Below are 23531 nucleotides of genomic sequence, written 5' to 3' on the forward strand. Positions count from 1 at the left end.
TTTGCCACATTGAGATTTATTTTTGTATGTTAATATGAGCCACTCTGTTTGAAAAGGAAATCTGTATTGGAAGAGGACCTCAGTTTAATGTTTTATTTTAAGATATGCAAACCGCAAATTACATCCGCAGGTGATGATGATTACGAATGATTCCTTGCAACACATAGGCTTGTTAAAGGCCTCCAGGACATCTATTACATGACTGCGTATGTGGAGAGAGGGGGAAAGAGAGAGGAGCGGGAGCAATCATTTTATAGCATTCTAACAGTTTAGGTAAAGTTCAAAAGGGAGGATATGAATGCATAAAATACGTTACTTAGAATATGAAGGCAAAGGTTGATGTTCTGACAGTAATTTGGTTCACCCTTTTCAATATTGTGGTTATAGATTTTGGGTTGCCCTCTCTCCTAGCCAAGCCACTTTGTGAAATTCTTAAACTGATTCTGGTTCCAACAACAGGAAGATCCGGATTTTACATATAGTCAGGTCAGATCCTTATTGGATCTTGAATTCAGATTTCTGTTCAGTCTCCCAAACGGTAAACTCAGCGTTAATCTGATTGTGATTTGGGGTTGGTAACCGGAATCACCGACGGGTTGGTGGATGATGCCAGAATATTCTTCACACCATCATTTGGTTGTATTATTAAGGCAAGCAACAACCCTTTTCTTGTGGGGCACTACGCCAACCATCTTTTTCATAAACAGCATGGGCTTCTACACCTCAGGTGGAGATGCCAGCAATAGTGTGACTGGTGTGGGCTACTGTCCACGCCAACCATTAAATCTTTTATTGTGATTGAGCTGAACCTAGATTCAGCCACATGTGGTGTCCACAGCAAACCGTAGATAAGTGCTCTGCAACCACTTACTAAGTCAGAAACCGTGCCCCTCAACTAAAATTTTCTGGCACCACCACTGAAAGGTACCCTTTTCTTGTTAAGATTATTCCTACCAAAAAGAATGTAAACGTACATGCCAAAGTGTTCCTTCAAGCTTCTTCTATGGTTTTCTGATTCAGCCACCACATCTGATCGGGTCCTTCCCTAGTTAAGAATCATCTTTCGCTTGGGTGTGCCTCATATTTGTTTGTAATGCTGTAGAACAATGCCTTTAAACCTTGACTTCACGTGTTGTAGAGACAATTGCGAGTTTCGTTTACATTATTGGATCTGCATCGTGCATGATGGATTCGTATCGATCTCAAAGATTAAATTGGACCACCTAAAAATAGGTTGGCCTACCATGTGAGTAGAGATACGGAAGCCAGGTGCTGTCAATGGCTGCCTCCTCTATCTTTATCAGGACAGGTTAAAGGCAGTAGCATCAAATTTATGAGATCTTTTTTTCTCAATGGGACCGGACTCATCCCTCACTTTGCCTGGGCAAAGGGCAAAGTGGTGTTCCCTCTCAGTGATGTAAAGAGCAGTACTTGTTCCCTGTCAGTTTGCTCACTATATCGTTACAGTTCACCACGAATCATCTTTTTTTCATTTTTTTTTAACTTGAAAGATCAATATAAACATTTTAAATTGAATATAAAAATAAAAAATACATGAAGGTGTATCGGCCCTATATCCATGGGCCGATACACTCCAATACTATGGACCAGATGTTTGCGACACTGTTCCCATCTTACTAAATGAGTCTGACCCTTGGACCTATAGAGTGTTTTGCGTATAAGTGGCTTTACAATGTAGTGGAAATTGCACACGCTAGATTCAAAAGAGAGAACACTCGTCGGCCGAAAACTTTGATTGTCGACTAGCTTCTGATTTTTTTTTTTTTTTTTTTTGAAATACGATTATAGTTGCCTTTAATTTGGTAAGCCGACAAACCTGACCTCTATTTAGACTCAAATCAGATATTAATAATCATATTTGCTTTTTTGAGGATTTGAATTTGGATTCAAATATGAACAAAGAAAAGTTGTATCTGAATCCGAATCAAAAATCCAATTTCACAATCCAAATATAATTTTTTTTTACGTTCGCTTTTGAATCTGGCTCTGAATTTTCAACTTGACCCGACTTATTTTCAAAACGTAAAGGTATTGATATAGAATATTTGTTTAAAACTATTATCCAATCCGAATTTTGCCTCATATTTTATATATCCGAATTTGCATTCAAATTTGATCTGATGCCATTTCTTAATTCCGATTTCATAATCGGGTATTAAAATTTTTTTTCCTATATTCGGAAAAGTTCGATCGAATATCCAATTCAAATCAGATATATTTAACATCCCTACCCCATAAAATCGTTACAATTTTTCCTTTTTCCTCACATCATTTGAATATAGGAACTAGCAAGGAAGAGAAGTGACGACCCATGAGTAAATATAATGGAAAACATGCGATTCCCAGGTGTCTTAAACCCAATAAATCATTACAAATGGTGTTCAGGCCTGACGTCATTGTTGAAGGAAAAGTGAAAGTCCTCATGAATGGGGCCATGGTGCACATGTTGCTACCCAGGAAGAGAGCCAGTTTGAGCCAGACGCACAGTGGAGCCGAAAGGTGCGGCCTGGTCCACATTGAAGTTGAAAGAGAAAAATGTTTAAAACTTTGGCAGAGGATGGTCCCTCTTAAGATCTTTATAAAATATAGTGGTTCCTCCAAATTCTCACAAGACATAATTACCTCCCAACAATGTCCATGAAATATGATGATCCAACTAAAACTAATTTGCAGATACGTCTAAACGATGTGCTTGTCCCCCGTTTTTCAGAATGGAGCACGGCCAGACGAGCTAGGCAACATGAGATACTGGCAGTTTGTGTAGTGCAGGTCCTGCGTCAGTCCATTTAAGCAGGTGAGATAAATTCATTACCTACCCTTCAAAACGGAAAATCGCAACTGACATTACAGATCGTCCTCAGCTTTTCTTGCTGGATGTCTCAAGCGTAACCTAAAACGACGTGAGCTGAAGGTTAGAGTCTGAGAAGCTGGTCTATAAATGAATCAGGACCCCCCGGCTGTTAGTTCAGTTCATTGAGCAGTCGTTCTTGACAACAGGCAAGCAGAGATGTTTTTCAAATTTCTAAAACGAGGCAATCATTACCATCTGTTTGGAGTCTTTGGATACAGGCTTTATGATGGAATAATCCACAGCTGATAAGAGAGCAAAAACGTAAAGCATCTGCTACAACTTCTATATTCACAAGATAGACGCGCGCACACACAGAGAAAAGCCCCATGATTCATGAAGTCCATGAATACGGAGCCATGGCCTTTACCCAATGAGGAGAACCATACTGGGGCACTTGTGTACAAACTATTTCCATTATCAATACCTTTTACTGGACAATACACAAAAGTGATGTCAATCCTTTTATCCATATCCTTGTGACATAGCGGAGATTACAACAAGGTACTTAGACGGGGACTTTCCAAAAATAGGAAATGTCCGTTCTCATACAGACGCCAAAAGCCAGAACATGATGAGTGAGGAGAGAGCAATCAGAAACCAGGTACCGAAAGCAAGCGCAACTGAAAGCTGGAACCTTTGGCATGGCAAAGGCTGCTGCATCTTGCTGCTGCATCTTGCTAAATCTTTTGCATAAAGCACCGTTACCCCAGCTGATGAGCATGCTGCTGCAAGCGAGAGTGTCGCTGTCACCTGCCAGACATCATCAACACAAACACAACCAAGTCAAGACAACATCATTCCACTGCACGACGTCCGATATGCAACAAAACCTTCCCAGTTCTGAATGACAGGTAGTCGACCACTTGGGTCCTGAAACTCTTCAGGATGCCTGATTAGATTACAGTTTTTAGTTTGTAATAGCAGATCCTGCTTGGTTCTTCATAAGTAAATTTATCCACATCAACTAAATTTTACCATCCACTCACCAAATAAATGCAAACACACTAAACGCTAAAGAATGAATCGTTGAACACTTTCCGTTGTCACAACCATCGACTAGGACATCATCAGCACAAGGCTGCTGCAAGGGAGTTCATCAGGTTTGAGCTTCAAACTGCGTTTAAACCTAAACAACTGAAAGAACTGATTAAAATGGGAACTAGCATGCTGCTCATGTTTAATATAAATTCAATGTAGATCTGGATCTGGCTTCGTCTGCATGGTGTCAATGCAACCAGTTTTTTCTGTCCTTTCACAAAGCTGAAATGAAACGCATGAGGATCAGAATTTGCATCAATCCGCAAGCAGTCTTACAGGAGAACTTTTCACTAATGTAGTGAGTCCAGCTTATTTATAGAAGTTTTAATCAGCCACTTTCGTCAGCTTTCATTAATCACTTCATGAATTAGCTACCACAAGTCCATCAGTTAAAAAAGAAAAGGAGAAAAAGCAACAAATGAGATTCAGCAAAAAGAATGAAAAACTCCACCGTGTACTCACCCAATCACCAACTACAAACAGGCTGACCAGTACTGGATTTTGTAAATCTCTCTTGATCCTCAGAGCATATGCATCGAGGCATGCAAGACCCAGACTCCAAAGCACTTGAAGACCCATTGAAGCAATTAAGTAGCTGAAAGAAAATAACAAATTCAGCGCATAAGTATAACCTGGTTCTAAGTTTTACGGAACACCCAACGGTAAAAGGCATAACACAACTGAAAGAAAATAACAAATTCAGCGCATAAGTATAACCTGGTTCTAAGTTTTACAGAACACCCAACGGTAAAAGGCATAACACAACTTAAAGCTTTAGAAGGTCAGCACAATTGGCAAAAGAAGCAGGTAAACTTAGCTATAATCCGACACATGATTTTGCAGTCCTACCTGTCTCTACACTTAGTACACTATATATTTGCAAGTACAGTTGGCAATTTCTTTGATCTTAGAAATTAGAATTACATCACCATGATGAGAAATAGAAACCTATTTTTTCAGTGACGCTTTAATAAATGGAACAGAATGGAGCAACAAAAAATTATATTGCTAGCTTTTTTCATAAAGAATAGATAACTTTTAATCTTTGAGAGAATTTAAAACTTTTCAAGACACTTTCAGAATGATGACAGGTATGATACCTGATGGAACCAGAAAGGTGGGAAAAACTTCAATACTGCAGACAGGCTTGTCATTGCAGAAACCAAAGCATATAGTATCATCAACTGTTTATACCAGGTTAGCTAAACTTAGGATAGCAAACGAAAGTGAAATTTCACTAAGTAGTTTAAGGATATTCGTTCATCATCTTAAACGGCTTCCAAAAGATCTTTGTTTGTGGTTCACTGCTTAACCAGTTGTTGTACCATTTTCACAAATGCTTGAGGTATCAAGTTGTAAATGGGTGGCAGTGAAGTTGGTGACTGACAGTTACAAACTAAATACGGAAAACATGTAAAAGGTATGTAGATAACATTTAACAATAAGTAATCGTGAACTTCAATGATATCCATTTCCGTTGCACAAATGCAGACTACATAAGATACATAAATATGGATCTAATTAAGCTAAAATTCCAAATTTCCAATAACCTGCATCAGTGAGAACAATTATATGTGTAGACACCAGTCTATCTCAGACACCAGTCCAGCTCATGCTCAAATATCATGTCGTTGTTTGTTAAGTTGTCCTGATGGTATAAATTAGCAGTTAAATATACTTAGCGTCAATTTCCTTCCTGATGAGTTTTGTGCTTTCGAAAATTGGAGAACACTACAAGCCAACTTCTATTTATGGAATTCCTCAATCACGTGGGTAGAACACCTCAAGATGTGCTAGCAATTTGGCAAAAAAGGAAACAAGGACAAAGACCCAAGTATGAGAAAAAGAAGAATAGCTGTTGGCAACGGTATTTTTGTCCGTCCTTAATTAAAAACCTTACAATGACAAATGCGTGGAGGTAGCTACTGCAATAGTAAGAGAAAAAGAACTGTTGGCAACTTAAAAAATTTTCTTTCCAACACACAATGCTGGGAGGCACCTAGAACACTCTAATTCCATCAACACCCCGAACAGAACCTGCATTGCTCGCAGAAAGATTCATGTGCATGATACTTGCAACTGTTTATGTGTGTACATGCCCATTTAACACTTGGTATCTTTTTCTTGTTTTTACTGGGAAGGTAAGGATCCGCATATCTAACAATAAGACAGCAATCACCATCCAATAGATTGGCAGTCCCCTTCCTACTTTTTGGGAAGTCCTAATCTGAACGACCTTTCATAACTTAACCCATGCTTCAGTAGCTTGTAGGGATTTACTCATCACAACTTGTGATGTTGTATATGTGTGTGTGTGTCAACAGAGAATTTTCCACTGAAACCGACACCAAAGTCGCTGGACAATCAAGGGTCGCTTGGAAAGAGGAAAAGGAGAAAAATGAAAGGAATAATGGGCAAACAGAAAAGAAGAAGAAGAAGAAGAAGAAGAAGAAGAAGAAGAAGAAGAAGAAGAAACTTTCGTTCAGGGAAGTGAAAAAAACATACCCCGTAATAAGACAGAGAGAGGGAACGAAGGAAACTGAAACGGAAGAGAGGGTAAACGAACCAGAAGGCGGTGTAGTTCGAGAAGCCCGTAGCAGTCACCATCGCGGCGATCGAGCCAGCTGCGAGTAGGCATTGTCCTGCCCGGAGAACCAGGCCGCTGACGGTCCCTGGCGTCCCCGGGAGATCCTTCATCGTCTCCCTCGCTCAACCTTGACCGCCACCAAACGGCCGTCCAACCTCAGGAGCCTGAAACTGCAAACTCTCTGTCTCTCTCTCTGCACCTAGACGAGAAACACATTGGAGGCTACGAATTGCTCGAAAACGAATCAAAGAGTCGGAAATTTTCGTCCGATTATAGTGGGATTGCTCGGCAGCGAACTCTAAAACTCTTCAAGTTCCCTCTCCCGTCAAAGCAGTGCGGAGGAAAAAATTGCGTCATCTTGTTTGAAATTTTCAAAATTTGACCTTAACTTATAGGTAATTGACAAATTTAAACTATAAATTATTGTTATTGGTGAAACCACTCTTGTATCGCTAGTAACTTACCATAGTCATAACTGTCATATACTCGACAAATAAGCTTATGTTCTTGAAACCACTTAATCTCTTGCTCTTCGTGAAGAAATCTTTGTCATAAACAAGTAAAATGCAAGTTTGATTATTCCTCTCCTAATTCTAAATGGAACTTATCAACACATTTATTTGTTTACGTCTAAGGGGACTTAGAATGTACATAACCCTATTTTGGTCTGATCCAATATGAAAATGAACTTATAATCCAATGATTTAGTCGAATCCTGAGTCCTGACAGTTTGGGTATAATCTCACTGTGACATCGAAGGCTCATGTTAGTTAAGAATGATTAAGATTGCTCCTAGTGTTAAACGTTGTTCTTTAATTTGAAAAACTTTATTCTCTTTTTTCTATAGAATATAATATGAATACTATGTTTTCTCATAGTTCACGCCTTAACTAAGATTCAGAAAAAAAAGGAAGAATAGTGAAAGAACACTTGGTCTCTCAGTGGTCTCGTATAAACGGAAAAAGTGAGTACTGTGGCCAAGCAAGGTGGTCTCGTGTCCTATATATGAAAAATTATCCGGTAATCGCCCTTTCTTTAAAGAGGTGCATGGATGCTAAGCTTGGACGAGACCGCGGGAACTCTGGCCTTTATCATATTTGATTCCTTTTCTTGTTTCTTGATCCAAATTTCTGAGGTGCCAAGAGGAAGATGGCGAATGATAATGCTGCGGGTCCTGTATTCTTTGAGCTGAACAATGGTCTGAGGATTCCTTCCGTTGGTTTGGGTACATGGCAAGCGGATCCGGGCGTTGTCGGAGACATCATCGTAGCTGCTGTGAAGGTAATCCATGGACTCTTTCCTCTCCTTTATCTCTTTTTCTTTTTCTTTGTCTTTTTTCCTTATGGAATTAATGGAGTATTTTGTCATGTTTGATTCTTTTTCTTGTTTATGAGTGTGTCGGGGGTTGGAAGTGGTTTCCTGCTTGTAGTTGTGTAGTCCTCTTGACATGTTGGCGTAAATGGTTTTGGTTTCTTAATTTAGGACTTGATGAAAATGTACAGCTTACAAAGAGTTCGGTTTCTGGGTTGAAAATGATGAGAAAGTACCAACGTTATGTCATTGGATGTTCGGCGGCCGCGTTTTTTCTTTGTTTGCTTTTTGATGTTTTATTCGATAGCGTTTGGATTTTCTTGACAAAACTGTGTGATTTTTCTTTTTCTTGTTTCTGGAGCCCATCACCTTCTGGCATTGTCTTCAATACTTTTTCCGCATTGTTGGCGTTCTTGCAGGACGTTCTTGTGATATTTTCCTTTTTCTTTCATTTTTTTTCCTTTTCTTCTGGTTTTACGTGTTCATCATACCTCTGTCTCTTCCTCTAACAAAACGACCTGCTTGTCGTAGGTGAAGAGCTTTTTATGTTTATATTGAGATGGCTGAGAATGCATCATTTTAGGGATCGCTTCCTTCTTGATCGCAAGAATCTCTGCGTCTTCAGCTGTCCTCTCATCTTTGGGATCACCTTTTGGAGGGCAATATAATTTCATCTCTAGCATTCGCTCCTCATCCTTCCCCCCACCACCCCGCCCGCCCGCTGCCCCCACCACCGCCCCACCACCCTGAGTTTGAAACGAAGGCGGTGAAATTGTTGAGTGGAGAGAGGCTTGGTAAAGGTGTTCACAAATTAGTCTTAGTACGTAATTTAGATATTGAATTTGCAGTTGCTGCTGAGCAATCCATACAAAGTGGATATCAATTTCAATATGTTGGTTGCAGGGGTGAAAAATAGGAGGAGAACAGGTGGCTCCCATGTTGTCACAGTAAATAAGTGGAGGCGGTACAAGAAATTCAAGTTCCTTGAGAAGAGTGGCAACCCAAGTCCTTTAGAAGTGGAATTAGATAGAGTTCGCTACTCAGCCTTGGTACTGGACAAGCTGCAATATGCTGGCTTTCAGAACCCGCGACGAAATAACAATCTGCAAAAGAGTTGTTAAAAAAGCTAAAACGGTCGAAATTGGCATTGCATTGATGTCTAAATAGATTCAGCAGAATCAGCACCAAGCATTATAGCATGGCAGATAAGCTCTAAACATATTTTCACTGGCATAAGGGAACACCACCAATGGAAAAAAAATCATCTCAATGCCCAAAAGAAAAATGTAGTGGCCCAAGTTCCTTGAGCAAATTGACCATTCATATGGAAAATAAGTTCTTGATTAGCTTTTGGAATTGCCTCTGACTATAATGTCATCCACATAGATCAATACATATAGTTGATTGTCTTGCTTCCAATAAATGAACAAAGAAGTATCCGTTGTCTGGCTGTGGGATCATAAACTAACACATGTAGTGGGGAAAAGTCGCATCCTAAAGCGCAGGTAACTGTTGCAAACTTGCATATAGACAACCTTATCTAGATTACTATTAGAGAAGGCGACATTAAGCTGATGGATAGAATAGAATGACTAGCGTAAGAACTAGACATGTTGTAGTGAACTTGACAAAAGGACTGAAAGACGCAAAACCATTAGTGGCTGCCTCTTGATGTAGCCTTTGGCCATAAGCAAGCTTTGTCGCACTCAAGACTTCTATTGGCACAACTCATCATTGAGGTATGAAATATGAATGGAGTCATATTTAGAGGGCATACCATGCTACATGATTGCATCATCATCAGCTGTAGGCGTATCTGCAATGGCAAGCTGAAGAGCTATACTCTTAGCATGCTTAATGTAATCTTCTATGATTCTTGACCCATTTTAGGATCTCGCAATTGATTTTTCAATTGCTTTACTTGTGACGTTGAAAGTGCTGCATATGTCTATTTCAAGACATTCCATACTTCATATGATGAAGCTAAGCCCACTATGTGTTTGCATCTAACTCAATACAATTGGTCTTGTCTTTTGCTATAAAATATAATATGGATTAATTTCATTGAGTCCTGTTTTAAACTTCTCAGGACATTGTTTAGAATCTTTAGATCCATGAGCAAAGCCTGTTAAATCATAAGACTTAAATATGGGAAGAAGCTGGGATTCTGATAACACAAAGTTAATCCTTGTCAGCTTGATTGATGAAAAATGATGTAGGTTCAGTTCAGATGAAGGGGCTGAGATAGTAAGGTTGCAGCGTACCTGAATTCCCAAAATGCTGGCTCAAAGCAAGTTTGATGAGAAAGAGTTTGAATTATCCATTCACTAAATGGGCAGCACGGATACCTTATTAAATGACCTGCTTCTCGTAGGAGAAGAGCAGCATACACTGAAAACAAACACAAAAAACAAGAGCTTTCACGGTTCACTCTTCAGACCCACATTCGCAATACCTCTCATTTATCCTCTTCAAGGGTTGATCCTCATTTTGAGGTACTTATAGATGTCTTTCTGAATGTTGTAAGATCAATATGTGCATTTTTTACAGATTTTATCGAATCAGGATATTGTGCCATTGGCTATTTGTTGAGGAGGTTTCCACATTTATCTTCTGTTGGAAAAGCATTAGTTATTGATTGTTAGCAGTCGGTGCATTGAGCTGCCCTCTCATCCTTATGGTCACCCTTGGCAGGCAAGATATTTCATCTCTAACATCCTTTTTTTTTTATAGTTCTTTTGTCCATATGGGATTTCCATGATGTTATTATAGTTCTGTAGTCTTTGTCTTGAATGCAAAATTGATACTTTTGGGGCTACAAATTCTTAGTATGTTATGTTCTTGCTGGGATGTTTGATGGTGTTGTGGTATTATTCTTGGTATTCTTACACGTTAACATTTTTTTCCTTTTTTCTGCTTTCTGCTTATCATATATAGGCAGGATACAGGCATATTGATTGTGCTCGGCTGTATGAGAATGAAAAAGAGGTTGGCTCCTAACTTTTTCTGTTTCATTCTTTCTTTCTACTGTTACATTCATACAGTTTCTCTTAATTTTTTTCTTGACCGTATTTTTGTTTTCCTTTTTCTGTTTGTCTATCATCAATCTAAAGTTAGTGTTTACACCTTACACTTAGCTCTGTAATCTTATTGTCCCTCTAATTCTGTTCAAATTTTTAAATTGGTCTTAGTTGGTGTGCTTGTTAAAACGAAATATTTTAAATGTAAATAAGAAAACAGACATAATGATTGTTAAAAATGAAAAAGCAAGCGAACCAGCTATAAATTTGGAAGGTGGTGTAACTTTCGGAATTTCTGACATGAGTGTGTCGTCCACATAACTGAATTTGCTACCGTAAGTTGACAAGAACAATCGCGATGCTGCCTCTTTTTTACTAGCTGTCAAGAGCTGTACCTGGGCTTGTTGCTGTTGACTGTTTCATTTAGATCATATGCATGTGAAATGGCTTGTAGGGCAGCCTTAAAGTTTTCCCAGAATGATGTTAAACTAGACTTTGGTTGCGTTTCTTTTTTTCCTTTTTTGTCCATAATTTGTAAAGATGTTGGAACAAATGTTTTATGTTGATAATGCCTTTTTTTGATAGGGTGCTGCAAAAAGGTAATAGGACATGTTTCCTGGAAACTTGACTTAAATAGGTTGCAATTATCTAAATGTTTCCAGCCACCACTCCTTGATGCAAGAAGTAAAATGCATCTCTTTATTTCTTTAATCAAGTAGCATAATTTTTTTTTCTCCCTCTCTAATGAAAATCACTGTGAAAAACATGGCATAGTCTTGCGGTTACTACTGAGAGATTTCCTCTCTTCTCTGTCGGGAATTGCTCAACCATGCTAAGAGCCTTATCTTCTTTGGTGAGTGTGGTGGCAGATTGGAATGGCTTTGAAGAAGCTTTTTACAGAAGGTGTGGTCAAACGTGAGGACATGTGGATTACTTCAAAACTTTGGTTAGACATCCGATCACTTTGAACGCCTAAAATGAGTAGGATATATTTGTCAATTGTTCAATGTCATAGCTACTTTTTCTACACGCAAACTGTGTTTTTCCTTATAAGAAACTATAATTCAGGTGTACTGATCATGCTTCAGAGGATGTACCGGAAGCAATGGACAGAACATTGCAAGATTTACAACTAGATTATGTCGACCTGTATCTTGTATGTTTAACCTTCTTTGCTTTTTTTTTTTTCTTTTATGTTCTACTGAGTATATTTTCTTGTTTACAATTGTTGGTCCTCTCTAACATGGAGAACTGGTTTATGGTGCAACCCTGCGGTTGTGAGTGACTAGTTAACCACATTCTAGCTTACATTTAGTTTCTTCTTAAATTTCCCTGGAGAGGACTTTTTTTTAGTTAACTTGAGATAGGCTCTGATGCTTTGAATTCAGTTTCCAAAATATTATATTTAGGCATTATGTTTCACCCATGCTTCCATTAACATGGCCAGAAACTTGTTCTATTTTCCTAGCCAGTTGAGGTACCTTAGTTTAGCTTGAATTATCAGTTCTTGCAACTTGAAAGCTGTTCAAAATCACTACTTCATTTAAACTAAAAATAGTTATTGTTGTTTGTCCAACTTGAAGATTTAAGGTTGCGTGATATTTTCTGGATATGTGACCTGAGGGGTTTGGGCTTGTAATATGAAATGATGCTTCTGAGTGCTCTGTGTATTGCTTTGCTCATCAGGATCTGGCTTTTTTTATTGAATTATTTTAATTTTGAAGGTCCATTGGCCCTTCCGCATGGAAAAAGGCACTATTGCTGCTTCTGAATTTCAGAAGTTTTGCCCAGTGGACATTTGCAGTACCTGGAGAGCTATGGAGAAGTTATATGATTCAGGGAAAGCTCATGCAATCGGTGTCAGCAATTTTTCTACAAAGAAGTTGGGAGACTTGCTAACATATGCACACATTACACCAGCTGTTAATCAAGTAGAATGTCATCCTGTCTGGCAACAAATGCATCTTCGAGCATTTTGTCAATCCAAAGGCATTCACCTATCTGTAAGTCAAGCTACAATTTGCAGTTATCTTCTGTTTTTCTTTTTGCCATGTGCTTGTAGATGAATCTTGTAAGTTGCTTTTCACAGGCACATACTCCTTTAGGTTCTCGAGGAACATCGTGGGTCAAGACTGATATTCTTAAGAACCCAATTATCAACATGGTGGCTGAGAAACTTTGTAAAACACCTGCACAAGTGTCTTTGCGCTGGGGCCTTCAGAATGGCATGAGTGTGCTGCCTAAAAGTGTTAATGAGTCAAGGATCAAGGAGAACATTGATCTTTTTGGTTGGTCCATTCCACATGACTTGTTCCTCAAATTCAGTGAAATTGAACAGGTAATGGCTTCCTCTCCATTTAGTGGTTGGTCCTTTTCAGTTTCCATTTGCAGGTTAACTATGGACTATAACATATGTGGCTGTTATACCAAATTTTGATGTAAAAACACGCTATTCTGCTCTATAGATTACCATCATCAATTGTGAACAGCAACATGGATGTCAGGCATCATTCCTGTCACCATATCTTGTATTCACATCATGTTGTGCGGGCTCAGAAAACTTGTTGATGATTTGGTGGGATCTAGCTATCCTGTTACAGGGATTTGATGCAGCGATTGCTGAATGTGACTATGAGGCACTTATATATGGTGCTTCTGTTAGTTCCTGCTGCGCTTTGGTGTGACCATCATCAGTTTCTTCTAGCAGCAACATGGGTCTTACACATCATTTTTCAGCATGGCAAGCCCATGTAATTCCAATGCAATCATTTAAATCATCATCTCCATTATAGAAGTTCGCCAAAAATGAGATTCTTTTCCAGTTGCCCATATTAGCAAACTATAGAAAATATATGAAAACGTACCTCTGCCCTGGAGTCAAGCTAAAGTTTCTGTTTATGTGGTTTGCATCAGCTGCGGACTTGTTCTGACACGTAGTCCTCTATTCTTCTTCCTTGGTCATCATCTTCTTTCTTCGTTGGTCTTTCGTTTATTATGTGGTTATTGAAAACAGTATGGAGATCGTGTCATCCAAGCTGGTTTAGAGACTATTGGCTTGAAAGGGCTGATATTTAGACAAGTAACAGTTCCCTGTCAGTGGCTTATTGTCATACTGAATTGGCTCCTTACCGTCCGATTCCGTTAGGTGGAAGTAGAGGTACCTCTACTCGTTCTTGGTGCATATGTGCATCTTGTGAAACCTTGGCTGTTTTATTTGACTGACAATGTTGCATGCAGAAAGTGATTTGGAACCAGATTAGATCTCTTTGGGTTTTCTAGTATGGAGATCCTTCCTTTCATTTATCTGCTGTTTGTTGTATATAATTTTCCCAATCTTTTCATTGATGTGCAGAGGAGGCTGATTCCTGGTCATTTTGCTGTGCATGAAACACTGAGCCCCTACAAAAGCCTAGAGGAACTATGGGATGGCGAGTGATGAGCACTTGGTTCTGTAATTTCATTGTCCACTAAGGACTTCTTTGCAGGAGGAAGATAGAGAGAGAGAAAGAGGGAGAGAGACCACGAATTGCTATTTTTTTTATGCTCTTTCTAGCCTCGCTGGAGTGACAGACAGTACTGTTTACCTTTGTGGAGGCTCTTTCTAGCCTTGCTGGAGGGACATGCACTATTAGCTAATTTCCTCTGATGCATGCAAGACTAGGTTGTCATCATTGCTGGCCAAACTACTAGTAGCTAATATTATTTTTAGTGAAATTTTAAGAAATTAACGGTGTCTGATGCAGATATGGAAATGTGTATATGTGAAAACGTGTTCTACAAACATCAACGTGTCTGTGTGAGAGAGAGATAGAGAGAGATAAATTGGATGGACTGCACTTTGTTGCAGGGATAAGATAGCCGATATTCCAATTTCATCGGATGTCTCCGAACAGACAAGATACCCGTTATGAGTTTCACCTGCGCAACAAGTCACTATTTGAGGATGAACTATTTCCTCTCTTTTTTGGGTATGTTCCTCTTCGTTGGAGGACAAAAGAAATAAAAGGGTGACATGCTTTTGGTCAAAGATTCACCTGTCTTGTTTGAGATATGAAGACCTCCAAAACTACCCACTACCCAGGTAAACTTTTTTCCTTCGTTCGTATTCACTCTGACAAGTTTCTCTGAATCGGGCATGTTTCTGATTCCGGAGTTTGGACTACCCGGTAAGAATACATGCATGTTGATGGCGGCCCTGTTTTAATCTCCCCCGTCTAAAGTTCCATGAGTACTTGCCGTTTTACTTGATGATCAGTGGAATGGGTTCTTCTTCCAGACTGCAAAGAACTGCTTGTTATCCATGGTGCTGACTTCCACGGTTAAACACCGTATTGTAGAGGCATTATACTTTCTGAGACTAAAGAGATGCATGTTGGAACGGACGTAGAGTTACAAAGAGTGACAGGGTAGCTAGTTCTCAGACGCTCATATACAAACCATATAAGCTCGGTAAGGTTTAGGAGGTGCCAGGGACGGTATACATGTCGGATCTAGTTAAATCTGAATACAATTGTAAAATACTGCCATATCTGAAATTATTTCTACTCCATGCAGTTGAATCTGAATTCAAGTAATGTCTGCCCATACTGGATCACAAGTAAAGTTATGCAGAAATATTCTCTGTTTCACATTGGAAAGTCAGTTCATGTCGCAGTTTGATACACATCTAATCCTGCTGCTATTCAGGATATTGTTCGAATCCAATGAAGAAAACGTTCACTGAAACCGAATTAGCAAACCTTCACTAGATTTATGCGGAAAAGGTTACTTTGGTGAATGGAGCGCAAGGTTATTTGACAAAATGCACAGCCACATCTTTGACAGTACTGGACTATTTGCAGAAATAGCCAGAGAATGACCCAATAATAGCACTTCCAGTCTGAAAAAAACAAAAGTTTTGCTATTTTCAAATTGGTGAAAAAGTCAGACATTTGCCGACGAATCTTTCACATTATTCATTAGAATTAGATGGTTGTCTCTAAATGATCATATTTTACTAGAGCACGAACCATAGTATCCTGCAATAAATAATCCTATCAACATACGGGAGCTGAGAAGATACCGCCCTTCATTGTCTTCTGGACCACAAACCAAACGACCTGCATACTGCTTCTTCCGATGGAAAGCCATGTGATTTTGTTCGTGGGGAGATGCTTTCGCAGGTTGTAATGGGTTTTCATCAGCCAACGGAGATTCCTCTGCCTTTTCGTCAGAGAGTCAATTGCGTCATAATTTGGAACTTTGCAGATTCAGACAGGAGCAGCAACATTCAAATATTTGGGATGTTTGGAGAACAGACATGAATGAAGAAATAGTAGAAGAAAAAAGCAGTTTATATAATCCAGTACTGTCCTTTGTTCAAGTTAGTCTGTGGGCATCGGCCCAGATGGGTCTGTGTCGGCTTATTTTACATTCTGTTTTAAAATTTAAAAATAGTTTAAAATGTATTAAATTGATTTAAAAAATATGCCACGTGAGAACTGGATGATACTCCCTGCCACTTTTCAATAAACATTTTAGGAAAAAAAAGGGCACAGTTCAGAAAATTGACCTTTGATGAGAAACCCCCGACCCCGGTCTATAAGAATCGTGTTTCAGTATAATTTTCAAAAAAAAAAAAAAAAAGGATTCCCTTGTTATAAAATACATATAGGTGGCTAAAAGATCAGCATGAGTGGGTAGGAATGCGTCAACTTCAATACATTGAACGATTTATAAATGGACACACATGAACTAATTTCTAAAATAAAAATTAATAAAAAAAACTCTTTGAGTTTATCGTTTTCTTTTTTTATAAAGTCATGTGCGGCCTTTCAAACTTTTAATGTAAAAAAGTATAGTTCTCTAATTTAAGCTCTGACTTAACAGAAAAAAAAAACAAGCAAATCGTGTCGTTGAATTTGAGGACTGAAAAAACTTTGCCACGACTTCAACAATATATGCAACTTCAGCATGCATAAGAATAAATACATCTCTTTAGCATGCATAAAGACAAATATATTTCCTCATACAAGTTCAGTCGTTCGTTTTCCTCCATATTTTAAATCAGGAGGCGAAATTAGGAATCTTTTATTAAGGAACCGATCTGACGAGTCGAAATATAAATTCTTTAAAATGTTTATATATAATAAATGATTTTTTAATTATATGATAATTTTTAAAAAAAAAATGAGGTGGGGAAATGGCCCCTGCTGGCCCTTCTTTGGCTCCATCACTACAAACAAACGTCGACGTGTTGTATTTGTTCTTTAACTTTATCGCCTTCCTCAAGTTTCTACCTCCTTCGATTCTTCTCAAAAGCACACTATTTCTTGGAGCAAAAGCCAAATCAGAACTAGCCATCTACAGCTGCCTCCGCCCTTGTTCTGGAGCCAAAAAGTCGACGATTCAAAACCACGTTCAAGGCTCTTCCCATTTGTGGTAGTTCAGAAGTTGATAAACGTGGAAAGAGACAGGAATTATGAATCCAAACAAACACGGGTTTGACGACGAACAATAAACCGTCTCCTTGAAAACGCAGTCAGACAGTGGCTGCCTTTCTACAATTAAGGCAAAATTTGAGTACTTACGTTTTGTAATGAAAACCGCAATCAGACAATGGTGATGCTTTTTCTGCGAGCCATGCTCATCGAAATTCTCCATAATAAGATTTTTTGGCCCCGGGAACCGATTCGCTAGGAGCCGGGGCTTGCCATTTAATGGGGGGTTTGAATAATTAAGCGAAAGAATATGCACTTTTTTTGTAATTTTTATCTTTATCGTTGGAATCGTGAGTCCTGCGGACCTGTGGTCGCCGCCTCCCTTTCTCTTTCTTGAAAAACTAACGGCCGGGGTGGCCTTCAACCGACTGCTCTGCGGTGCGAAATGAGAATGGGAAATAGGAAAATTAAGGTCGAAAATTTTGGTCTAGAAGGTTGCATGGCCACGTTCCTTGACTGTGTTTAATGGCAGAGGAGTTTGGGTTCCCGTCTCGGTAAGTTACTCGAACCCAAAGAACCGGCGTTTGAGGACAGGGGGCTCCAACTATAAAAGGCACACCCGGTATTTTTTGTGTAATTTTGTTGTTGGCGGATTGTTTTTGTATTTAGGGGACCTTTTGTCTCTAAATTTTATTATATATTTCTATTTTATCTGCTTCTCTCCCCCTCTCTCTCATTAGCAGATTCACACTCTCTCTCTCTCTCTCTTTCTTGATCGATCTGAGCTCGGTAAGATTGGAAATGGGGATGTGGTTTGCGTTTTTTCTTTTTTTCTTTTTGGTTTTGTTCTGTTTCGTTCTGCTGAACATAATCCTTATTGCATCTGAAAGATGATTGCCGCGAGATAGTCGCTGACACTTTGCATGGTTACATTTCTGGACATGTTACGTTTTCATGTTTCTGATTATGTATTTCCCTTTGGTCTTTCGTTAAGGTGGGTGGAAATTGGATTTCTGAAATGGCGGAGGGGAATGCGAAGGGTCCTCTGTTCGTCGAACTGAACACCGGCGCAAAGATGCCGTCAGTCGGACTCGGGACGTGGCAGTCGGACCCCGGGCTCGTCGGCAACGCCGTGGAAGTCGCCATCAGGGTAGGCGTGCTTTCTTACTTGATGCGAATGTGTATCTTTATTTCTCTTTTTTGTTCCTTTTGTGATCCTTGGGATTGATTTAAGTTTTCCAGAGTGTTCCTTGTGGTGTTTCCTCCTTGCTGCATTTGATTCAGTATGTGCTGGAATCTTGATTTTCGTAACTGTAGAAAGGAAGGTTTTAATTTCGGAAGAAATGCATGCCATCTTGAGACATGCATACCGTGGCTTCTTGATAGTTGAGACACGCATACCATGGCTTCTTGATGGTTATGACATGCATACCATGGCTTCTTGATGGTTGAGACATGCATACCATGGCTTCTTGATGGCTGACCTTTTTCTTTTTATATCTCGATAGTTGTTGGGCGCTTATAATGTTTCATTCCTAATTTCTTGCGCTTAGTGGTCGATTTCGACGATTCATTTAATTTTGTTTTTTGGGCTTTCTGCATTTCAGTTTCATTCCTAAATGGGAGGCCAGTCGAGTTTCTCTATTTATGCATAAGAAGAGAAGCTGAAAGAACTTGAAAGTTAGATTTCTGAACAAGAATTCCAGACTGAGCATGCATCTTTAGTGACTGTTACATGCCTAGCTGGTTGTTTTTAAGAAGTTGTTATGGTTGACCGAATAGGGCACTAGTTATTTTCTCTTAACATGAGATGTTTGAACAACTACTGCCTCGTTGCAAAACTTGAGATGCTTGAACAACTACTACCTCATCGCAAGCTTGGTTGGGACCGTGGGAAAGTAGGCGGTCATTTTTTCCGTACTGGTGGTATAGTGCCAGACCTTCCCGCTTTTTTGAGATCTTGCCTTTTTAACTACCTATGTGTAGACGTACGTGCATCCATGCTTCATGTAGGTTGAATCAAGAAGTGCTCCCGATGCTTCTATTGTGTGCCAAATTTATTTCTGATCTACCTGTTTGCCTCCATGCCTATGTAGAAATTGGCTTTACCTATATATATTGGATGAAGGAATTCTTCTGATACCGACACTATACGCTAAACTTGCATTTTGCTGATCTACCTGCTCACGACCTGTTAGAGTTGACAAGATTTCCTCACACTCTATTGATTGACTTATATTGCAGGCTGGATATAGGCACATTGACTGTGCTCGTATCTATGACAATGAGAAAGAGGTATTGGCAACTACTATCTGAAGATAAGAAACCTTTATCTCATTTCGTCCTCCCCTTTCCTTTTTGAATAAGACAGTTTGTAATTTCTTGATTTTATGACTTTCCTTTGAGTTAAGTTTTTATCTTTAAAAAAATGTAATTGCAACATTGACTTCATGATGGATAGTATCACCGGCAATTTCTTTTGATTACCCATAGGGTGTTTTTGAATAGGTAAATTGTACTCTTAAGACACAAAATCTCATACATGTGGATGGCGAAGAAACATGGGAGCGAGTGTTTTCGAAGTCTCCATATCGTCTATCTCAAAATGTCACTAAAATCTGAGGGTGTCCAAGATACCCCATTTCATGACTCTCTTAATGTGTCTCCTATGTAACTAAAGGTGCTAGGTGGGACTAGGCAGGGGCCTGGGGCCTACTTACTTTGTCCTATTTTACAAAAAAGATATGCAGAAAGGAGGAAACAGAAAAATAGGAAAAGAAGGACAAGTTGGGATTTTGAAATTCCTCCACTCAATTAATATACTAGAGATAGAATGCAAAAAGAATCAGATTTTTAGTGTCAAAATTTTAAAGCAATATATTATTATTTGAGGCAATAGGTTCTTCAGTCAATGTATTTAGGCTGCTATCCAGCACCTAGGCAGGCCTGTGCAAGTGCCTAGATACAATCTGATTACATAACATGTCTCATTGATACCCTATTTCACTGCTCAAACATGCCTTTATTTTTCAAAAATCTTCAAAGGTGAGAGGCTGAATAGGCGTTTCAGACAACTATTTTTAATGTCCAGTTTTTCCTATTCTTTTCCCTTCATTCTCTGAAAAGGTCGAGTTAAAGTCTTTTCATTCAGTTTATATGCAAAATGTAGGCAACACTTGTCTAACAAACCTCCTGCATTGTTGCTTTATCCAGTGTTTCCTAGAACCAAGTCATGCAATTATTGTACTTCTCTTAAAATTAGTTATTTCACTTCTCTTAAAATTAATTTTAGAGGTACATGCTAACATTGTAAAATCCTGACAGAGGCTTCTATCTGTTGCTCAGTTGTTCACTTGCTAGCTAGTGCAGATATAGAAAGTAAAACCTCAATTTGATCAACGATCCCTGGTTCACACACTCATTCAGAACCCTGGGGGGGTTTTATCTTCATTTTCTAAAATGGACGTGGTTTAAGTTCTGTTGCTTAAGATCATTTGTTTAAATTTTAAAATATTTGCTGATATGGTTTTCCTCACTTGGCTTTGTGAACGATTCTGCAAACATAAGTTCCCAGTGAAGAGGTTTCATTCTTCTAGTATCACCCTAAGTTGATAAAGATTTGTGTTCATGTAAATATCTGCAGATAGGGATTGCTTTAAGGAAATTATTTGAAGAAGGCGTAGTAAAGCGTGAAGATTTATGGATTACCTCCAAACTTTGGTAAGTTTTCATAATTTTGTCTGCTGATAATCCATTTCATCCTCATTTGTGCGTTTATAATTTTTGTCCTTGATGTTCTATGTTGGAACTATAGGTGCAGTGATCATGCACCAGAGGATGTCCCTGTGGCACTCGATAAAACTTTACAGGATTTGCAGCTGGACTATCTTGACCTTTATCTTGTAAGGCTTCTATTGTTTTTTCATCTTATTGCATGCTTCCTTTATAGCCTTTACGTTTGTTGTTTGCAACAAATAAACCACACAGGCAAACCTGAACCTCTATCCCTCCTTCTCATTGATAACACTTAGAGAGAGAGAGAGACAGAGAGTCTCAGCCATTAAGGTTATTTGATACATTAGTTGGTTTCCCTGCAACAATAGTACCACTGGATAAACAAAGAAAGGGAGACAGTCTAACAGGGGAAAAATGATAAATTACCTTTCCATGAGTCAACCATATGTCATGAACTCTCTGACGGAGTGACGGGTAGACCACTGTAAGTTTGGCATGAAATGCAGTTTTTGGAGAATTTCAAAAATGATGAAGTACCTTTCCCAGGAAACAAAGTGTTTTCCTTTGAGTTATTGCTTCACAATAATTTGCAATTGCCATTCCAAGTTTACCATTTTGGTAGAATCGGCATGCAACGTGAGCTTTTTGAGCAGGAACAAATGGGCTACTTGGTTACTTGACAGCCATCAAGCTTATTGCAGATATAAGCAATTGGCTGTTTTAACTTGTAAGAATTATCTCCATGATATGGAGCTTATGCTGCACTTTTGTGATTAGCATTGCCGTTGATTATCTTGCCCATCCCTGATGTTATTTAAATTGGATGTTAATGTTTTCTTTGGCTGTACTTTATGATGCTTCAGATGGCACGAGTAACTACACTAAACAAAGTTAAAGCGAAGTTGGAATTCTCCATTAATTCAGTGATGACGTCTGCAAATTCTTAAGCTCTTATTCTGTCCTTGATAATGAATGAGATCGTTTTGACTTTGAAAAATCCATCAGCAATAGGCCTGTAACCGTTTTTAATGCAGCATTTTGGCTCATGTTGTTGGTCTCTAATCAAGTTGCTTTATCTTTTAAGATCCACTGGCCAATGCGGACCACATCATTTGAAGATACCTTCAACCCAAAGTACTTTGCCGCTGTTGACATTCCCACTACTTGGAAAGCAATGGAAGGGTTATATGATTCTGGGAAGGCTCGTGCTATTGGTGTGAGCAACTTCTCCTCGAAGAAGTTGAGTGATTTGTTGGCATATGCAAGGGTTCCACCAGCTGTCGACCAAGTTGAGTGTCATCCAGGCTGGCAACAAACACGACTTCGAGCCCTTTGTCGTGCAAAGGGTGTTCACCTGTCTGTAAGTGTTCTATTGTATTTTGTCATTCTGAGCAATAGGCAGTACTGAATTCTTACAAGTTTTTATTTTGCTTTGGCAGGCCTATTCACCATTAGGTTCACCAGGTACACCATGGCTGAAGAGTAATGTTCTAAAGAACCCTGTGTTGACTATGGTCGCCGAAAAGCTGGGCAAGACACCAGCTCAGGTGGCTTTGCGTTGGGGACTACAAAGTGGACAAAGTGTTCTCCCTAAAAGCACCACTGAAGCCAGGATAAAGGAAAATTTTGATATATTGGATTGGTCCATCCCAGATGACCTGTTCTCCAAATTCTCTGAAATAGAACAGGTTTGTAATGTAGTCCTCATTTTAATTCGTTTATCTGACTGCCTAATTTATTGCATCTACTGACTAATTTGGATATAGTCTGGTGTTCTAAATTACTTTGTTTTTTTGGAATGACAGAGGCGGTTGATTCGAGCTGATTTCTTCGTTCATGATCTGAGTCCCTACAAAAGCGTTGAGGAATTATGGGATGGGGAGCTGTAAGCTTATCGTCTCATGTTTTGCTGAATCATTGCGGAGCTAGTGGGGGAGCCTCATGCATTAGTAGCACCTAGTGATAGTCTCTTCTTATAACTGAATGGTTTGATTGTGTTTTAGAACGCTGTCTTGTTGTCTGAGTGCACTGGGAATGTGAATGTTAAAAGAAATAAAAGCGTGTGTATGTTATCATTTCTTTGAAGTTTTATGTAGTCAGTCATCTGAGTCGAATCTACATGTTGGAAAAATCTTGTCAAACAGCGAACCCAAAATGTTTCCGTAGAATTGGGGGATTTAGCTTGAATGACGAGACGACGTGGTGCTATCACCCCTTACTCATGTGGTGAAATTTCTTCCCACTTTCCCAAATAAATAGATAACGACGAACATATTAACAAGCTTGAATTTGTAAATATAAAAAGGGGAAATACATTGCTATAGTTGAGACTGATCTATACGGAAGGGATTATTAGCCTTTATTAAGTAGCTTTTCCTAGAAGCAGACTTAGAGAGTGGAGATAAATGAATCAGTCTCAAGATGAGACTACTCAGTGTTGTAAGAATAGGATTGAATGGCTCATTTTAATCAAACTGTCTATTTGGTGGCCCCTTCAAGGTACGGCGTGCCTGATTTTAACTGTACATATAAAATTTCTTAAAAGATAA

At 39.0% G+C, this 23531-nt stretch overlaps 3 protein-coding genes across 11 annotated transcripts; 2 read left to right on the forward strand and 1 right to left on the reverse strand.

Moving 5' to 3' along the window:
• Window positions 1-3082: 3082 nt before the first annotated feature.
• LOC116256233 (CASP-like protein 5B2) lies at window positions 3083-6832 on the reverse strand. The gene is made up of 3 exons (XM_031632528.2): window positions 6477-6832; window positions 4373-4505; window positions 3083-3622 (listed from the first exon to the last, which is right to left on the reverse strand). Exons 1-3 carry the CDS (start codon window positions 6605-6607, stop codon window positions 3416-3418), a joined length of 471 nt encoding a protein of 156 aa, XP_031488388.1. The 5' UTR covers window positions 6608-6832; the 3' UTR covers window positions 3083-3415.
• Window positions 6833-7456: 624 nt separating this feature from the next.
• On the forward strand, window positions 7457-14550 carry LOC116256750 (NADPH-dependent aldo-keto reductase, chloroplastic-like). 7 transcript variants are annotated; one of them, XM_050078462.1, is made up of 11 exons: window positions 7641-7778; window positions 8340-8628; window positions 8712-8857; window positions 10028-10303; window positions 10374-10502; window positions 10746-10796; window positions 11698-11774; window positions 11897-11984; window positions 12553-12831; window positions 12918-13166; window positions 14181-14550. In XM_050078462.1, exons 7-11 carry the CDS (start codon window positions 11704-11706, stop codon window positions 14262-14264), a joined length of 771 nt encoding a protein of 256 aa, XP_049934419.1. In that variant the 5' UTR covers window positions 7641-7778; window positions 8340-8628; window positions 8712-8857; window positions 10028-10303; window positions 10374-10502; window positions 10746-10796; window positions 11698-11703; the 3' UTR covers window positions 14265-14550. The 7 variants fall into 7 exon arrangements, with proteins under 7 accessions (XP_031489085.1, XP_031489088.1, XP_049934419.1 ...); XM_031633226.2 differs by having other exon boundaries at window positions 8712-10303; XM_031633227.2 differs by having other exon boundaries at window positions 8340-8608; window positions 8712-10303.
• A 3061-nt stretch (window positions 14551-17611) lies between these two features.
• LOC116256259 (NADPH-dependent aldo-keto reductase, chloroplastic-like) lies at window positions 17612-23093 on the forward strand. Of its 3 annotated transcripts, none has more exons than XM_031632568.2 (8): window positions 17612-17869; window positions 18242-18397; window positions 19492-19542; window positions 20891-20967; window positions 21062-21149; window positions 22067-22342; window positions 22422-22670; window positions 22788-23093. In XM_031632568.2, the coding sequence occupies exons 2-8, from the start codon at window positions 18266-18268 to the stop codon at window positions 22869-22871; spliced, it is 957 nt and encodes a 318-aa protein (XP_031488428.1). In that variant the 5' UTR covers window positions 17612-17869; window positions 18242-18265; the 3' UTR covers window positions 22872-23093. The 3 variants fall into 3 exon arrangements, with proteins under 3 accessions (XP_031488428.1, XP_031488426.1, XP_031488427.1); XM_031632566.2 differs by having other exon boundaries at window positions 17612-17801; XM_031632567.2 differs by lacking the exon at window positions 17612-17869 and adding an exon at window positions 17894-18036.
• Window positions 23094-23531: the final 438 nt, after the last annotated feature.

Source organism: Nymphaea colorata, chromosome 6 (genome assembly GCF_008831285.2).
Source record: "Nymphaea colorata isolate Beijing-Zhang1983 chromosome 6, ASM883128v2, whole genome shotgun sequence".
NCBI classification, from domain to species: domain Eukaryota; kingdom Viridiplantae; phylum Streptophyta; class Magnoliopsida; order Nymphaeales; family Nymphaeaceae; genus Nymphaea; species Nymphaea colorata.